Below are 18966 nucleotides of genomic sequence, written 5' to 3' on the forward strand. Positions count from 1 at the left end.
ACCCAGAAATTTTGGTTTGAACGAAAATAATTTAGGTTGATCGAAATCACACCAGAGAGCACCCAGAAATTTTGGTTTGAACGAAAATATTTTAGGTTGATCGAAAACACACCAGAAAGCACCCAGAAATTTTGGTTTGAACGAAAATAATTTAGGTTGATCGAAATCACACCAGAGAGCACCCAGAAATTTTGGTTTGAACGAAAATAATTTAGGTTGATCGAAATCACACCAGAGAGCACCCAAATTAACAAAGTCGCTGCTATAGCTAAAAAATTACTCTAATCAACATCAACAACCAATACTCAACAACATTATAATTGTATAACAGCAACCATATATCCAATTTCACCTTCAAATCTTCTAACCTAGTGTTTTATTGGAAATTAAGGCTAGCTTCCCTTACCTGAAAATTAGAAGATATTCACTAAGAGCTCCAAAACCACCAAGAACCCAAAGGTAACTTAACCTGTAACACAAAGTCCTAATAAAAAATCTAACTATATCACTAAGACCCTGAGCTAACAGAGATTAACCCTAAAGCTAAAAGGGTCACATGCAAGCAAGGAAGAAAACAACCTAACAAGTTCCAAATTTGACTCAAAGAGAAGAGCAAAAATGAACTTACTCTATCAGAGATTCTGATCGGGCAGTCTTGTAGTACTCACTGCCAGGAGTCTGATGATAGACTCTGATCGTCGAACAGATGAACGAGGAAGTCAGAATTGTAGAGAGAAGGGAGAGGAAAGGAAAAGAACTTTATAGAGAGATGGTGGTTCTTTTTAAAATGAAACCTGAATAACTGAATTTCTATTTATATGCCATTTTCATTTAAAATTATTCAAGAGTCATTTAAAATATACCACTTCTACTCTAAAGTAATTTTTCTAGATCCTTACAACATACTTGTGCACATAAATCTTTATTGTCAATTTATATAATATATAGATTTGTGTCCCCGTGTCCTACATTTTAGAGATCTTACGTATATCTGTATCTATGTCTGTGTCGTATCAGTGTCCGCGTCAATGTCTATGCAACATAGCATCTCAGCTATGCTGACACCTCAAGTAACAATAATCATTTGTCAACATATGAAAAAAAGTATTATTAAAAAAGAAAAAAAAATACAAAAATATGGGGGACTAGACTAAAACTCATATGTTAACAAAAACGATACACAAATAGACTATACCTATTCATAAAAAATTCTAAGAACAGACTAGATGGTAGCCTATTATACCAATGAAAATATTTTCTATGAAGAAATCATAAATTAGCCAACTTATTCCTTTTATTAATTAATATTATTTAACTTTATTAATAATATAATTAAATATCTTGTGTTATATTAAAATTGTATTTTATTATTAATTTTATTAATTAATATTATTCAATTTTATTATTAATTTTATTAATTAATATTATTTAATTTTATTAATAATATAATTAAAATATTTTTTTTAGTTTAATTTATGTATTTAGATAATTTTAATATTCAAAATGATTATTTCATTTGTATTGTATTATCTTATTTATATTATATATATATATTTTATTTATATAAGAATATTAATATTATTGATGATTTTCTTTATTATTATGAATTTTTTTAATATATTTTAAAATTAAATGAGTATTTAAATTTAAATTTTGATATTCTTAATTGTAAGATATTTATTACGAAGTGGACTTTAAGCCCAACTCAACCCCATAAAACCGGCTCAATAAGGTGAGGTTTGCACCCACTTATATATTATGAAAGGCTCTCATCTCTAGTCGATGTGGGATCTCCAACACACCCCCTCACGCTGAGAGTGATAGATAGAAGCTCGTGCGTGGGACTATATATTATGGGTGGTCCGATAAATGTCCTCATCTCTAGTCGATGTGGGATCTCCAACACACCCCCCTCACGCCGAGAGTGATAGATAGAAGCTCGTGCGTGAGACTATATATTTTGGGTGGTCCGATAGCGGCCCGATAGCGGGTGGCACGATAGGCTCGAAATGGCTCTGATACCATATTACGAAGTGGACTTTAAGTCTAACTCAACCCCATAAAACCGGCTCAATAAGGTGAGGTTTGCACCCACTTATATATTATGAAAGGCTCTCATCTCTAGTCGATGTGGGATCTCCAACAATATTCATAATTGTAAAAAAAATTAGATGAAAAAATATCAATATATGTAAAAAATTAAAATTGTTAGATAAAAATAAGTAACTCAAATATTCACAGTTTTATAAAATATAATTATAAAATATTTTTTATTAAATTTAAATAATATTATTAATTTATAATAGTAATGAATTCAAGAGAACAAATCTTATCTCAATTAACTATAACTATGCCTTTTTTTAATATATCACACATCTAAAGAATTTTTTTACACCACTCCTCGACTTGCTTAAGAATTGAATTAGGTCATTTATACATATTAAAACTATAAGCTAGAAATCCAGTAATGATCGTATTAACCAACTGAGTACAACCCATCATGCTAAGAGATTTTCCTTTCCAAGATATTAGCTTCAATTTGACTTTATCAGTTAGAGGTTGCAGAAAAACGACACTTTGGAGCACCAACAAAGATAGACATCTCTAAATAATTAAAAGTTAAACAACTATGACTAAAAAAAAAGGTGTTGAATTTTGGTAACAAACCTTGCAGAACTATCCATGATGAAAAAAGCTACTCTTAGAATTATTAACATATTGACCCAAAAACGTACTTAATTTAGATAAATTTTTCTATCAAGACTTGTATAAGAAAAAAATTACATTATTCTTTTTTATATAAGTTACACTACAAAAAAAAATCATTAAATAGAAACCAATTTTAGAGACAAAAAACAATCAATTACTATATTGACTAAATTAGAGACCATTTTAGAGACTAAAAAAAATTATTAGTTTCTATTATTGATAAATAGTTTTTAAATTGATATCTAATTAGCTACTAAGGTTTTAACTATCAATTATTTAAATTCTAAATTCGGTAACAAAAGTCTTAGTAGCTAATTAGATACTAATTTAGAAACTATTTATCAATAATAGAAACTAATAATTTTTTTAGTCTCTAAAATGGTTTCTAATTTAGTCAATATAGCAACTAATTATTTTTTTATCTCTAAGATTAGTTTTTATTTAATGATTTTATTTAGTGCTAAATTAAGTTATAACAAGTTGATTTGTAAAAAGGGTTTCATATAATTTTCTCTATATTTTTATTTTTAATTTATGTCTAAGTTAATTTTAATTATGAAAAAAATCTTCTTAGTTATTCTTTTATAAAAAAATCTTATGGAAAAGGTTGTACCAACGGACATAGGCGTGAATTATGTTCTAAGGGCATATTTTGTTGTTGCAGGGGATAATGCATTACGAATTTATTAGTATGGCCCTTTATGTAGGGTACCTAAAATAGAGTTATATTTATTTATTCTTTATTTTACCGATAAAAAAATTGTATTCGAGTACTTCTGTTAATCCACACTTCAATTTTTTTTTTGCTGATCAAAAGGAAAATTGTCAACACTATAATATATGTCAGTTCTAAGGTGCAATAAACTCTTTGTGGCATAATTCAAACCACATTCATATTTGAATTTGAATAGTCAGCTGTATTAAGATATTGCAGATATATTAGTTTTTTTTTCACTCGTATTTTCTTCAAAAAACAATTTTAATGGAGCACTTGTATATAGATATTAAAGTATTGGGTGGGTAGCCCAAAAACTGTATGAATATATCATAAAAAGAAAGCTAAAAATATTATAATAGAATGTATAAAATAATAGTCTATCTAAATTGCTCAGATAGTGATGTGTTCAATTGTCTTTTCATTCGTGTGAATAAGTTTTTTCAGCAACTTACCACGTTGAAAACTGAACTAGTTAAGACTAAAGGACAGTCAGACAAAGTAGGAATACATGGTGAAATGATGAAAGGATATTGAGAGAAGATCAAAATAAGTGCACTCTAGTTAATGTCATGCTGTTGTTCAGCCAAATATATTAGGCAAAACCCATGTTTTATTTGACTATAAAATAATAGTGTGAAAGAGACCTTACAGATTAATAAAAAAAATGATGGTGAGTAGCATGATTATAATAATAATATGGAGTTTTGTACTGTTATGTACAATACAACTGAGTTCCCCCATTCGTGCTAATATCTTGTATATATATATATATATTAAAGCACATATAGCTGGAGTGAGATTTGTCTGTACTTTAATCTGGTGTGTGGATATATATAAAAACAAGAGACTTCGCACTTGAAGCGTTGAACAATAGTTTGAGTTTTGAAGCAAAGAAGCAGTGATCAAAATGGGGAGAGCTCCATGCTGCGAGAAAATGGGGTTGAAGAGAGGGCCATGGACTCAAGAAGAAGATCAAATTCTCATCACTTACATCAACACTTATGGCCATGCTAATTGGCGTTCACTGCCCAAACTAGCTGGTACGTATCAAATCTAGATTACAGATTAATCCAATTCTTATTCAAATTCCTTAACTTTCTCATGAGTGATTAATCTACCATTAACCAAGTTTCTCTTTCTCTGTTTTTGATGAATAGGGCTGTTAAGGTGTGGAAAGAGCTGTAGACTCCGGTGGATAAATTATCTGAGACCAGACATCAAACGAGGCAACTTCACCCGAGAAGAAGAGGATGCTATAATCACTTTGCATGAAATGTTGGGAAACAGGTAAAACTAATAATATAACATTGCATCTCACATTATAATTTCTAGTGAGGTAGTTTAATTCATGTTAACTTCTCCTTATATGGAAACAAGATTCCTTTTTACCCAAAACCAAGAACAAAATAGGTTGAATGACTCCACAAACGATTCCATTAAGGGTCAAACAGTGAAGCAAAGATTCCCGAATATCTTCATTTTTTCTATATGTTTGGTCGTTTTCTTAACTGATGGATGGACATTGCAGATGCATGTGACTTCATAAACTTGAGTCTTGGAAGAATACAAACGCATATTAAATTCTTTCTCGCCAGCCTCGTTTTATTTTTCTTTATTCTTGTTTTCTGAAGAGAGGAATAGTTTAGTTACTGTTCTTTTTTTCAAATAATGAATGATTTGGGCCCATTTGCACTTTGATTTTTTCTTAGTTTTTAAGGCAAGCAAAATCATACCCTGTTGGATATATGTCGGTCTGCAAAGATTCTCCTTTTGCTGCAACATTTTCACGTGCTTAAATTTTTAGAAAATAACACAGTATTTAAACACACATCACATAACATTATTATTACTACTGTATATTGTGACTTTGGAGCAGCCAGCTATATGAAGCCTATTTCCTTTATTTAATGAATTTTTCCTCCAACATCGATTTTGTTCACTAATCTTGTGATAAAAATCGCGTGCAGATGGTCGGCTATAGCAGCGAGATTACCTGGTAGAACAGACAACGAGATAAAAAACGTGTGGCACACCCACTTGAAGAAGAGGTTGCCACAAAATTACCGACAAAGCCACGACCAAAAACGAAGCAAAAAACAAGCAAAGTTGGATGGGGACGCTTCCAAAACCAATTACCAAGACGCCAAACTAGAACAACAAGATGAGCCCGTGAACAACATGCACAGTCATGCATCAACCAAAGAAGATAATGGCACAGAGGATATGCCACTTTCTCCTCCCCAATGTTCTAGCGACATGTCTTCCCTCACCACTAGTGACAACAATAGCAGCATTAATAATAATACTAATAACTGTGACATGTCCTTGCACGTTAATGATATCGACACACCGGAGAACAATCTTGCATTGGACGAGGATTTCTGGTCTGAAGTTTTGTCTTCTGATGATAATTCCGGTGAGACAAGTGGATTTCCGAGCATTGATTATGGTCGGTTTGAACCGATGTCTAGCAAAGAAGGGGTGCTTATAGATGGTAGTTCGTCAAGTATGTGCGATGGCATGGACTTTTGGTGCAACGTTTACGCTAGAGCTGAGGAATTCAACCAGTTATTGGAATTATGATGTTAGCTACTACTACCAAATCCTTTCGATCAATGCAAAACAAACGTTTGTTTTTGTTTTGTTCTGTTGTTTGGATTTGGATTAATTGATCTCAGTCCTAAGTTAATTCGTAGTTTACTAGAAAGAAACTACTAATAAATTGTGTATACATTGATGATTGTTAGGGCACCTTAATACGCTTGTACCATTTGTAGCAAATAACAAATTTTATTAAATTATTAATATATGGGTCAGAGATCTCAAGTTAATGAAATATTAGACTAAATTATATTATATAAATATGGTATAAATCTTATCTTATAAATGGCTAATATTATAAGATTCAGTTTTTTTAAGCCAGGGGGCACTACTATGCAGAGTTTTGCTCCTCTGTCACAGCAGAATTGGTAGGAATAAAATTAAATTGAACACAGCTTGTAAGTTGGTCTCATATTTACACAATATATGAACCAATATTGATTAGGTAATAGCACTGTGATTTATTAGAACTGTTCTGCTCCATTGCAAATTAGAATTATGCAGCGTTGCTGCACTAGAAATTTGATGAATTTATGCAGCGTTGCTGCAGTAGAATTATGCAGAGCTGATGCATAGTGCAGCTTTAAAAATCAGTGCACGTGTACAAGTATTGGCCTTTTTTAATTAAGTGTCCTTTTAATCTATTTATTTTTTATTGATAAAAAAAATAAGATTGAGTTTAGTATGATTAAAAATTTAAGTATGAATCAAAGTTCCACGATAATTATTATAATGATAAAGTTAATTGTGTTAAGATTTTGAGTTTAAGATAATGAAAGCTAATGTCTCATTTGTACCGAATATTTCCAACTATATCTCTTCTGTAATAAAAAAACAAATAAATAAAAATCTTTATTTATTTTCTCCATTTTTAATTAAGAAATAGGTCAAAATCTTCTCCACGGCCAGTTAATTAGAAAATATTTTTAATATAACTTTTAAAATAATTAAAGTAAAAATCAACAAACTTATTTTTATGAACTGCGAAACTTATTAAATGATATCACATGATTTGTATAAATTATAAACTATTTATAATTAAATAACAATATAAAACTATTCATATATACACAATTCCATGTATTGCCACTTTTTCATGACATAATTTGTTATATCTCAATAATCTTTTTTTCTTGTTCCCATATGATTGCAGAATATTGTTGTGTATTTTTTGTAGTTTCCATTAATCACACGCCGCCCACCATCTACAGTTTAATTAACATAACTCATGATCATATCTTACCAAAGATTTGGAGTTATCGATCTATCTAATAAAAAGGTTTATCATATGCTAAGGGAAAACATGTAATGCTGTTTTACATAATAAAAGAATAAAAGGCCCTTATGTTAGCACTGTATCATCACTTTTTTTTACCGATTAAGGTTTAAAATCACTTTTCTCTATTATAACTTTTCAAATGACAAAAGTCAAAAAAGCTGCAACGCACCATCTTTATTTACTTTTGTTCAATTCCCACAACAACAATGTTTTTCTGCTCTTCAATGTTGCAAAGCCGAAACAAACGAGCAACAAAAAAGTGGTCCAATAAGAGCCCAAATTACAGCAATCTTGAAAGAAGATTGCAGTTTACACATTTTAAATTGCTATTTAAACCTTCTGCTTTTCATAAATTCCTTTTTTAAATTACAAAACGCAGCCCCAATGTGTTTTCATTGAGTATCTTGTCGAGATCTACAACAAAAGTAAGTTTTCATTCTGTGTCGATAACAACAAAAATGACATAAAGATTTACGAACATAAAAAACAATATATAAAACTTTTTCTTTTGGTTTCGAGAACAACCTATAAGTTTTTTTTTTTATATAAAAAAAACTATAAGTATTTTGAATTTGGGCTGAAGAGCATTTTAGCCCTAAATTTGCTAAATAGATTTTGCTTTCAGAAATATTACATTTGAAAACCAAAAATTATTCCGAAATAAGATTTAGAAGTATGAATGGAAATGTATAGTCATTCTTTGTTAAAAATATAACATGTATAGTCTACTTATTGGAGGGTAATTATACACAAATAAGTGCAATTAATTAGAATATTAAGAAAATTATAATACTTTATGATTACACTAATTCAAATAAGATACAAGTTGTACAATCTTATTTTATATGTCTAAATGAGGACTATATTATTACTGGAGAGGAGATGAAGCCATACAAAATGCAGAAAGTACATGATGATGATCTAATTATCAAAACACAAAAAACTCAATACGGAACCTTCTCCAAATACACCAACCCATGGATCATCACAACTTCGAATATAAAAAAAAAAATGTCTTAACCAACACAAACATAAAAAAAAGTACTTTCTTTTTCTTTTGTATCCTTCCAAATTTCTAATGAAGCGTACAATCTAGAGTTGTTCATTTTTATTAGTCGTTACAATTTTGTAATATTAAGAATTTGTTGTTAGTATTTTTCACATAACTATATGGTGTATAATCTTTTTTTAATGTTATTAAAATATAATTAATTAATTCATATTTTTTATTTTATTTCTTGTATTTAAATTGTATTATGGTATCAAAGCTCCAATTAGAAACTATTTATACCTCCACTTTTCAACCATGTTAAGAAATACCTCATCTTATATCTTAATAGGATCTAATTGAAAATCCTTCAAGTTCATCTTAAATTCGTTGAACTAGATTCTCTCATTAATCATTGTCACACCCGCCATAGCTAAAAAGAACTATCATTATTGATCAAAATACATCATAATGACCATTATTTCTAAAAACAAAATGAGATTTATCATTAGATATATTATCATATCAAAATGTACAAATTCTTTATATTTCTTTGTGAACGATTGAAGAGAAAATCACAATATCATAACCTTCTGTATAGTTCAAGTTTCGTAAACATTGTTGTTATTAGATGACAAATGAACTTGTGTTGGTGGGTATTGTGTGAACCTGTCATGATTTTGATAAGAGATCTTCACATTAATTGGTAACACGGGAATGTATATATACATATCAACCTCATAATCATACACACCCGGCCAAATACTCATATCATTCTCATTCTCATACCCGTCAAAATACGCATTCCCACTCTCATACAAATCCCCATTTAAATTATTAAAACACATTTAATATATTCGATTTACTAAAGCATTTTAGAAGTCACTCATTCCAACATTAATATCTCTTTTGTCAGTGCAAGTATTGTCTTGGCCTTCTTATTGACTCTAGCATGCTGGGTTCCAAGCCATCCTCTGCACCTATTGGTTGGTCCTCTGTTTCATTTTACCACCACTCATCTAGACATTGCCTTTGCCACCCAACCATTAAGCTAATTCATGGTTAGGCCTACTCAAGATCGTTTTTGAGCTACCACTCATATTCTTTGTCATCTTAAATTGCGTTAGAAAAGGTTTGATTCTTTTGCGAATATTCTTAGTTCAAATTTTTGTTTTTAGTCATGTTAATTGGGCAACATGTCTTAATTTGTGTTAATGTAGGAATGGTTTTCTTTGGCAGCTCTTGAAAAAGAAATAACCTATTGTCTCATGCTTGTCTTCTAAAGCATTAATTGCGAATTGCAATGACTAGCCTATTTGCTCAATGATTTACATAAGTGTCTAAACTTGTCGTTGTATTACTACGACAACCAAACCATCTCCAAATAAATAGGTCCCAATCCCATTTTCTCAGAACACACCAAACACTTGGACTTTGATTGTCATCTTTTTCTTAAGAAAATATTCAGGCTAGGTATAATGTGTCTTCTTCCTATTTGTTCTCAACTTTTTTCACCAAAACACTTCTTAATTCCTTTGCTAGTATTCCTATCCTAGTAAAGGTTAGTTAACATTTTCCTACCTTCGACTTGTCGGGTTATAAAAAGCAGAAAGCCAAATAACCACAGTCTCCAAATATGCTAACTCGTGTATCATCACAACTCTGCAACTCAAACAACGAGTCCTTCGTATAAACATCATATAAAATTCTTTCTCTTGGACCCCAGAATTTTAATGAGATGTACCTTTTAATAAAATGCTAAGTTGTACTGGTATTACAATTATGTAATATTTAGTAAACGTTCTTAGCCTTTTCTTTTTCTAATTAGTATATCAATATATATTGTAGAGTCCTTTCTTTCTTTGTATGATATTGAAAATAAAATTCATCAATTCAGGTCTCTTATCTTTCTCCCTTACATCCATATTGTATTACAGATTAAGAATTTTCTCCAGTAAGCTTGGAAAGGATGTAAGAGGCCTGCCTGCAATTAAAGGCACAAAAGATGTGCATCCCCCTTTTGTTAGAAGTCCACAAATCTCTGTTGTTTTCTCACTGCCATCTGGTTTATTGCATGTTAATAATGTATGTAATAAGTAACATTTAGTTGATAATTATTAGTTTTGTCCAGTTTCTTACAGATCAGTTTGCAGCTTCTTCACTTGTTTAAGTGGATTGATCTCAAGTTAGTTTAGCTCGTGTTTGACCCTTCTTTTTTCTTTTTTGTCTTTTATCTTAAAAGAAGTATTAAGGAGAATAAGGGTCTGCTGTTTAAAGAATATTATGAATTACACTTGAATGTTAAAAGCTCATAACTTCAGCATTATAATGAATTATGCTTGAAAAATTAAGGACCTTCTGGCTCCGTTGTTTTTTAAACCAGTTATCTTTGATGTCACAGTTGTAAATTAAGAAAAACCATGCTGCTTTTTATTTTGTTTATCATCTGAATGAAAAGATAAATATCAACAAAATCACAAGTTGATAAGTGTATCCACACATACTAGTCATCAACTATCTAAAGTTCCATATTTAACAATTATTACACTACAACTTTACTAAGATCCTGAACTTTTGGTAGGGGCCTTTCATCTCTTGCGCCGCCATCTCTTGTCTGAATCTAGTGATGAACTCCTCTGCTCGTTCATCTATTCCCTGCATCTGAGGTGATGCCAACGCCAGTGACTCCCACATATCATCTGAGGCACAAGATCTACCCCCCTTTGTTGTTCCTTCTTGCTCAGAGAGCCTTTTAGTTCGTGGTTTGTGTGCTGTCTGTGGCTTCAACTGCCCCACCGAGTCACATGAAGGCTCTCTAAAGAGCTTATCAATGTACACAGGTGCAGGCTTCTTGTGGAACCCCAAGATCAAACTTCTGACTGAGGCTAACCTTTTGTGGCGAAGAAAACGTTTGGTAACAATGAACTTAGGAGGTGCCTTGGAGGTAGCAAGTTTGGTGGTAGGTTTTGAATGCTTTCTGGGTTTCTTCATGGCTTTGGATTTGGACTTACTTAGTTTACCAATTGTAGAAGTGAAGCTCTTCCATGCCTTTCTAGCAGGTCGAAGCCTTAGCCTTAGCTTTAGGCTTATGCAGGATTTCATGATTGGAGAGGAGAGAGCAATGCTTCAAATCAGATGGAAACTTGGTTCTTTTATAACATACATGTATAATGGGTTAGATTCTTCTCCTTTTTCAGTGTCATGTTGCAGAATGGTATATTACTGTTATCATATAAGGTGGGCTATGCTGTGCATGGTGGCTTAGTTATTACGCGCTGAATATTTTTGACAATAAGAGCATAAAGCAGCACCACCAAAGAGCTAGCTTGCTTAATTATTAAGCTGACATTAACTTAAAACTAGAATCTACTTTTTTACTACACATTTGTTAATGGTTTACATTATTTACCTTTTAAAACTCAGATTCTAAGGTTGCGTCGAAAATTCCACAGCATAATATATACGAAATATTAATATTGTTGTAAAAAGGATTTGAGAATCTCACCATATATTGCATCCTCTGTTTCCAGCTACGGTTTTAATTTACTTCAACCCCTCGTAATCATGATATGTATTAGTATAATAACAGGCTAACGTGTTTTTCTACACGAGTGTTTCATTCTTCTTTTGTTAAAAAGGAATAGTAATAATTAAGAGTTTATATGAACATTCAAGTATTGTAGATGAAAATAACATGATTGAAGAAGAAGAATAGCATGGTTATATAAATAACAATAAAGAGTTTATACTACTAATTTATAACTATATATTTGGTTTCCCCTGTTGTTAAATATTAGCACAAATTTATTCAAGTTTCTCTTTCTCCTTATATTTTTATTTTATTTTTCGTCTTTTCTCCGTATACATACTTTAAATTAACCTTTAAAATTACAATTGTTTTAAGTAAATTTCTTAATATTTAGTTCAATAATTCATTATAATTTATTTCTTAGATATGTATATATTAGTCCATATATTAAATGATTTAGATCAATAAATTAATTTAATTACTACTTAAATTACAACTTTTTATTATCAAATAAGTTAATACGTTTATGAAATTTAGAAGCTATATGTCCTACAAATATTAATACTAATTATGTTTAACAATTTATTTAAACCCTTAAAAAATTATTTCCAATATTAACAGCTTTTAAATTAGTATAGTCTTTTAATTAATTATTTCATTATTCTTAACTTTATATTTTTCATTTAAAGAACAGAAAAATACTTGGCACAATGTAGTTGAGTATTTGACATCTGGAGGTCCAATTCGAGGTGTGGATACAGCAAAATAAATTCAACTCTCTGAATTCTAGCCTTAGAAAAGTGTTCTCTAGCTTTGTAAATACTTGGCACAATGTAGTTGAGTATTTGTTTTGGAAAAAGTTGCTATGTCAAGAAAATTTTCCTAATCCCTCTTTCATATAGACCAAATGTCTAAGCCCTGAACTTACAAATACATAAAGCAAAAGGCATGGCTACTGATAAGAACACAATACATAATCTCAGTACTAATTCCTTCCATTCCAATGATTCCTTCATATCAACTAACATTCCAAAATCACGTAGCAGAGTAGTGATTCCGATTAAAAAGCACAAGAAGACCAATGACAAAAAGGGTAAAGCGAGTTTACCCAATAATAACACCACTAAGCTAAACAAAGATAATCAATCATGAACATAGTAATACACAGGAGCATTCATATATGATAAAGTTAAGATAGGATTAGGTTTTAGGAGCAAGCCTGGTTAGCCAACAAGAAGTCATTGGCTTGAGATGCAGCTGAAGCTTCGGAAACCAACGCCTTTATGACCAAAGTCTTAACCTCCCAGGGTTTGTAAGGAAAACCCTCTCTCGCATACGAGTTAACCAATGCCGCGGTTCCCTCCTTCACCAACCCTCCGAACGCGTTACTCTCCTCGTCGTTCCTCGCGGTGGCTTCCACCAATGTCAGATCCGATCTGTACCGTTCGTACACCCGAGACCCGAACACGTTCGACACCGTCGACGTCTCCGGAACCATCCTCGGCCACTCCTCCCTCCTCCCGCTCCAGAACCTGACAAAAAAGCAGTACACCGTTATCGCTTCTTTTCTCATTTCATGACATTGTTAATAGAACGGAACGGAGATTCTTACTGCGCGGTGCATCTTCCTCTGCTGCGAGTGTAGAGGAAGCCGGGAATACGATGCGTCTCTGCAGCTGCGGCTAAAGATAGGATCAGGAGAAGACAAAAGAGAAGTGTGGTGCAGAAAGAAGCCATTCTTGTCTTCTTCTGTTGCTACTAAATTTATTAGTGGTGAGAGACGTGAGGAGTGTAAGATTTCTTTCGGATTTGGCTCATGTTTGTTGGAACGTTACACTGCCACTGTTGACTCTGTTTTCGAGGGACACGTGAAGGCATTTTGAATTCCTCACAGAGTTCTGCACAAAGTTACCCCTGATGGTTAGTTAGAGCATTCCTACTCTTCAAACAAATTTGAATCTTCTTCCGTTCTTTTATATTATATGTATTTTATATTTTATTTGCAAAATAAGAGAATATTAATGGAAGATTGTGACAAAGGTTCACTTATGGGTGTTTAGTATAAAGAATGGTGCAAATAAATTGGCAGTGCTTGATATAATAATTTTTAACAGAAACTAATTTCAAAATTGATGAGATTTGTTGTATTATTATTTATTTTGTAATCAAATGTTTTTCATTATTGTCATTATTTTATTTTTCATGTATTTTTTGTCATTGTTCTATGTTCGAATTAGTAACTCCTAGTTGAAATTTTCATGGTTTCTCGTCAGTTTCATCAGCAGCCTCTTGTAGATTTTTAGAAGTAATGATTCCTTGCCATCACCTTATAACAACGCAAATTTGATCAATGCAAACTATTAAGAACCTTTGTTTTTTAATTTCAGTCATATGAACACCAAATTATATGCAAAGTGTATATAGTAAACATAGGTTACATATTTTTAGTTTCATGACACAAGAATATCAGGCAAAAACACCAAGACAAACCTCCTTAAACAAGCAGCAAAAATTTAATTCATCAAACTTTGAAAAGTGGTTGGAGTGTTTGTCAATCCAAATGCTTTGTCAACGAGCTGCTTTGCGGATTCACGTTTCAATTCGCTAGCAAATAAATAAATCACGAGAATGCAGCACGCTTGGATTAACTTTGCTTGCGCTGATTGACGTTGTCGTCATCAACAATTGCTCGTGCCACAACACAGATTGAGGTGTTTAACAGAAACAAATGAACCGCTTAAGAGCCAAAGTTTTCAATTGATAAAGGCATTGAAAACCTCCAAACTCATTGCGTGAACATCACCTTATTCTTTTAATGTGATTGCGCCAAGTGAATCCACCGAACAGAACATGCTACTCAAAAGCACCGAATGAGAAAACATGATTTCTATATCAGTTAGTCAAGGTACAATTAAAACATGGACTGTGGATAAGGAAGGCATCTACCGAGTACCATCAGAAAAGCAATTCAAATTTGGCCCTGTGAAGTATAACTAAACACACATACACACACTCACTCGTTAGGGGATATAGTAAATATTCTTGGCTAATGGGACCTCTCTTGCCCCCATGCTAAGAAGTTAGAAATAGGATTCAGTGTTAAAAATAAATTTGCAAGTGACAAAACCCAAACGATTAAATTCTTCATAATAGTTTCAAATTTTCAATTCTCAAGCGACTAAATCTATCTTGTGAATCTTCAAAAAAATAACAACAGCTATGTTTTGTTTTAGTCATGATCCTGAAAGACAAATATGATAATATAACTTCCAAAATCCGTTGCTATACGTCCCAAAGAAAAATGCATCTGTTTATAAGTGTGCTCGATTAGAATAATTTTTTCCAATATTGTTTCTATGTAATCAACGTGTCGAATAAAATAAAGACACACAGATCCACCATTAACTAACATGAAGCGAATCAAAATGTGCAAACTACATTAACATTATGAACTAGCCTGATCTCACAAGGATTAAATATCACAATCCTCGGGATGAAACTCCTGCCCATTACATATCTGAGCAATGTAAATCACCCTCACAAGATTGGACTACAGCTTATTACACGATATGAACAAAGACAACAATAAAATGCTAGAAGATTCGTGCCAACAATGCTTCCCTCATTCAGCATCTCGCTTGAAGCTAGATTCACCGTTCTTGTCCTTTGTGTCATTAACTATTTTAGTTTCAGCAACATCATTCCCCTCAGCCTCAGTTGCATTGACTTCAAGAGTGTTAGATTTTTGGGGCACCTTTCGATCCAGATTCTGATCAGCTTCAGATTCTTCTGATTCATCAATTTCAAACTTTGCAGGTACTTCATTGGGATTTTGAACAGCTTCCGCATCATGCTTGGCGGGTTCAGCATTTTGAGGTTGTTGTGTCCCAGACATTTGAGCAGCTTCTAACTCCTCATAGTTAGAAACTACCTGCTGAAGCTCATCATTGAGATATAAAGCCTCAAAAAGCGTTGCTTCATCATTTGTAGTGCTTTCCACAATCCCCTTGATGATAGAGAGTGATTGCTTGCACTTACCCAACAAGCTCACAGTTAAATCTTCCTGCAGGCAATTATCTAACGGTAAATGGATAGCATTGAGGAGTAAAGAAGAAGTGCAGTACTCTCATTAGCTCAATTAATAAAATTATACAAACACCAATTCATTATTTTGGTAATGTTGCCTTTTATTTATTATCAAAATACCTTCAAAGGTTTTGGCTCAGCCTCAGAATTCAATATGCTAGAGAGCAATTCGAGACTATTCCGAGCAACCACAAGATGCTCTTTCTTCTCCTCAACTGATATGTGTTGGTAAGTCGAAGAGAAAGCCGCGGGATCATCCATATCTAGTTCAGCTTCAGGAATTGGGTATCTTTCAGGGGGATCTACAGGATATTGATTTGCATGTGACTCTGAGGCATACGGAATAGGTGGTGAATTTCCTCCCGCCATGTCAAGTGGACCATCCCTTCCTTTCAAACTCTGCCATCAACCAGAGAGGATATAGAATTCAAATTAATGTGAAAAGTGAAGGAAACGAAAGAATCTATCACAGAAAAAGTGTAAAATGGAAAGCATTTGATTAAAAGCGTAGAAAATAAGTGAGAACATGAAACCCCAATACAGTATCGCATATCAAAATCAGTAGTTCGTAAAAGACAAAATTTCCACTTTCACTTGGGTATTTTTTGCATCATACACTTTTGCAAACAATGTCTAGAAGCTAAATACAGCAATAAAAATCAAGTGAGTACCAAAAACAAATAATGAAAAAGACAAAACATAATAGAGAGCGGAAAGACAAGAGTGTCAAATGAAACAAGACAACAAAAAAACAATAAAAATAAATAAATCACACTTAAATTTTGTCAAATTTTGGCCAATATTTTTTTTCCTGCTATTACACCAACTAATCTTAATTGTTAAAAAAGATACTGTATACAGTGTATCTTACAAGGAAGATTGTTGTAAGTGATAAAAAAAACAGGATTATATACCATCTCAACAAGTTCAAGACATCAGTGTAATTTATTTATGAAATCCAAGAAAACCACAATTCCAACAGTATTGAATATCCATAAACTTAATAATAATTCAGTCTCCGTGTTGATATATTTGAGTGCCTTTCAGAAACCAATTTGAAAGAAGGATTATTCAATACATGGATACTATACAGCAGAATTTCTAATTCTTAAATATTACCTGTGTAACTTAAGGGCCTAACTAAGATAAATAAGAAAATTTCAGGAACGAAAGTGATGATTTATTTAGGGGTAGTCAAAAGAAGGAAAAAGGAACTGACCATATAAGTTTGACGAAAGACGGGAAGATAAGCAAGATCCTCGGAGTCGCCCCAGGCCCGAATCAACTGGAAAGCCCGACGTCGAGTGTCGTGGTGGGCCTGCGGGTTATCAATGAAGCGAACAAGGTCATCAAGAAGCTTCTCGGAAGCGATTTCGGAGAAGACCTTGTCGCAGTTCATGGCGCAGGCTTCCAAGAGGTCGAGGCTAAGAGTCTGAACGACAGGGCTCTTGTGGTTGATCTTCCTCTTGATGGCCTTAACGACCTCGGAGCCGTTAAATTGGTCGGCGTTGATCATGGCACATATCCTGAGATTGATGCCCCAATTAGGAGCCTCCATGGTTTCAAGCGTGGCCTCGTCGACCATCTTGGACTCCGGCGTGGGAGCCTGCAGCATTTCCTTGACCTTGCCGCTGACCATTCGCCCCATCTGGGCCCCACCCGTCTTGAGCCTCTCCCCCAGTTGCGCCAGCTTCAAGCGCTCCATGGATTAATTATGCCTTTTTTGTTGGTTTTGGGAACCCTAGAATGGATGTGGAGAGTGAAAAGATGATGATTATAAAGTGCAGAAGAGACGAGAGAGAAAAGGAGGGTGTGTGGTGTTCTGAATACAGTGATTGAAAGAAAGGGTTGAATTTGCTTCCACTGCTCCCTCACATACTTTTTCAATGCCCTACACTCGGATTTGTGGGTCACATCAATTCCTATTTACTTATCATTTTTAACATTAAATGCCTTCCTTTATACGTTAGCTCTTCATTCAGATCATCTCATTCATACGACACATGTCTCTATAATTTTTTTTTCTTTTTAATAATATTTTTAAATAATAATACAAAAATTCATAATAAAATATATCACTATGAAAAATAAAATAAACAAAAACAACTTAAAATAGAATAGAATAAAACAAAGATAACATGTGTGAAAAGAAAATTAAAAAATTAATTACCCACAATTCTCTTTGATCAAACTTTTTTATTACAACATAATTTTAATGCAGTGTTTTTATATAATATATAATAAAAAATTATATATATAATTATAAAATAACACTGTAGAATCTATGTTTTCAAATATAAAAGAGGAAAATGAGATAAAGGATTTTTTTTCTCAAAATAAACCCTCCGTTAACCCAAATAAACGTATTTTCACTTTAATTCTGAAAATAAACTAAAAATACCTTCGAAATAGTACTAGGTTTTATTTTTCTTCCTTCTTTTCAAATTTTTTTTTTTAAAAAAGAGAAGGATACTATTTCACATATTCGAGTGTAGATCAAATTCTTAAGGTGAATAATAAACAAAATTAGTTTAAGAATTAAAATGAGAATAAAATTTCTTTTTGTATAAATTTGTTAAAATTAATTTATTTTGAATAAAAAACACATTAAAGTTATTGAAAAGAATGAGAAAAAGTGTAAAAAATAAAGGACATAAAGTTCTTAAAACTTAAAAAATACAAAACAGAGAAATTCATTTGCCTCTTTGCTTTATGATAACAAGGCTCGTAATCATTCTTATCATTCCTTAAAAAAATTGAAAAGATACACGACTTTTACAAAGAAAATTCATACACTACGCATACGACTTCATTAAAAACAAATAAATAAAAAATAAAAAATTAAATTTATCTAATTAAAATATCATCTCTATTTTAATGCACAAATCATATTTTAAAATTACGATTTCTTATTTTAAAGTTATATGACTTCTCTATTTTTATAATTTTTTTTAAAGTTTGTGTATTTTGATAAATTTTAAAAAAATTATACTTATTTCATAAAAAAAAAATCCTCTCTTTTATGTTAAAAAAAGAGTGAATAGGATAATCTAGGT

General features: G+C 32.1%; 4 protein-coding genes across 4 annotated transcripts; 1 reads left to right on the plus strand and 3 right to left on the minus strand.

Annotated features, from left to right (window-relative positions):
- Window positions 1-4178: 4178 nt before the first annotated feature.
- LOC137814294 (transcription factor MYB14) lies at window positions 4179-6263 on the plus strand. The gene is made up of 3 exons (XM_068616938.1): window positions 4179-4467; window positions 4585-4714; window positions 5395-6263. Exons 1-3 carry the CDS (start codon window positions 4335-4337, stop codon window positions 6008-6010), a joined length of 879 nt encoding a protein of 292 aa, XP_068473039.1. The 5' UTR covers window positions 4179-4334; the 3' UTR covers window positions 6011-6263.
- Window positions 6264-10703: 4440 nt separating this feature from the next.
- LOC137814291 (uncharacterized) lies at window positions 10704-11397 on the minus strand. Its single transcript, XM_068616935.2, has one exon. It carries the CDS (start codon window positions 11395-11397, stop codon window positions 10843-10845), a length of 555 nt encoding a protein of 184 aa, XP_068473036.2. The 3' UTR covers window positions 10704-10842.
- Window positions 10704-13772, minus strand: LOC137814292 (pollen Ole e I family allergen protein). The gene is made up of 2 exons (XM_068616936.2): window positions 13437-13772; window positions 10704-13356 (listed from the first exon to the last, which is right to left on the minus strand). Exons 1-2 carry the CDS (start codon window positions 13559-13561, stop codon window positions 13032-13034), a joined length of 450 nt encoding a protein of 149 aa, XP_068473037.1. The 5' UTR covers window positions 13562-13772; the 3' UTR covers window positions 10704-13031.
- Window positions 13773-15235: 1463 nt separating this feature from the next.
- LOC137814293 (ENTH/VHS/GAT family protein) lies at window positions 15236-17845 on the minus strand. Its single transcript, XM_068616937.2, has 3 exons — window positions 17130-17845; window positions 16031-16309; window positions 15236-15887 (listed from the first exon to the last, which is right to left on the minus strand). The coding sequence occupies exons 1-3, from the start codon at window positions 17613-17615 to the stop codon at window positions 15447-15449; spliced, it is 1206 nt and encodes a 401-aa protein (XP_068473038.1). The 5' UTR covers window positions 17616-17845; the 3' UTR covers window positions 15236-15446.
- Window positions 17846-18966: the final 1121 nt, after the last annotated feature.

This window comes from Phaseolus vulgaris, chromosome 1, assembly GCF_051622355.1.
Source record: "Phaseolus vulgaris cultivar YP4 chromosome 1, ASM5162235v1, whole genome shotgun sequence".
NCBI lineage: Eukaryota > Viridiplantae > Streptophyta > Magnoliopsida > Fabales > Fabaceae > Phaseolus > Phaseolus vulgaris.

Excerpts from the sequence above, each read along its gene's own strand:
- LOC137814294 (XM_068616938.1), top strand. The coding sequence starts at position 4,335 with ATGGGGAGAGCTCCATGCTGCGAGAAAATGGGGTTGAAGAGAGGGCCA. Across the intron at positions 4,468-4,584 it reads TTCACTGCCCAAACTAGCTG|GGCTGTTAAGGTGTGGAAAG; the intron begins GTACGTATCAAA and ends TTTGATGAATAG. Across the intron at positions 4,715-5,394 it reads CATGAAATGTTGGGAAACAG|ATGGTCGGCTATAGCAGCGA; the intron begins GTAAAACTAATA and ends AATCGCGTGCAG.
- LOC137814291 (XM_068616935.2), bottom strand. The coding sequence starts at position 11,397 with ATGAAATCCTGCATAAGCCTAAAGCTAAGGCTAAGGCTTCGACCTGCT.
- LOC137814292 (XM_068616936.2), bottom strand. The coding sequence starts at position 13,561 with ATGGCTTCTTTCTGCACCACACTTCTCTTTTGTCTTCTCCTGATCCTA. Across the intron at positions 13,357-13,436 it reads AGAGGAAGATGCACCGCGCA|GTTCTGGAGCGGGAGGAGGG; the intron begins GTAAGAATCTCC and ends CTTTTTTGTCAG.
- LOC137814293 (XM_068616937.2), bottom strand. The coding sequence starts at position 17,615 with ATGGAGCGCTTGAAGCTGGCGCAACTGGGGGAGAGGCTCAAGACGGGT. Across the intron at positions 16,310-17,129 it reads TCTTTCGTCAAACTTATATG|AGTTTGAAAGGAAGGGATGG; the intron begins GTCAGTTCCTTT and ends GGTTGATGGCAG. Across the intron at positions 15,888-16,030 it reads CTGAGCCAAAACCTTTGAAG|GAAGATTTAACTGTGAGCTT; the intron begins GTATTTTGATAA and ends AATTGCCTGCAG.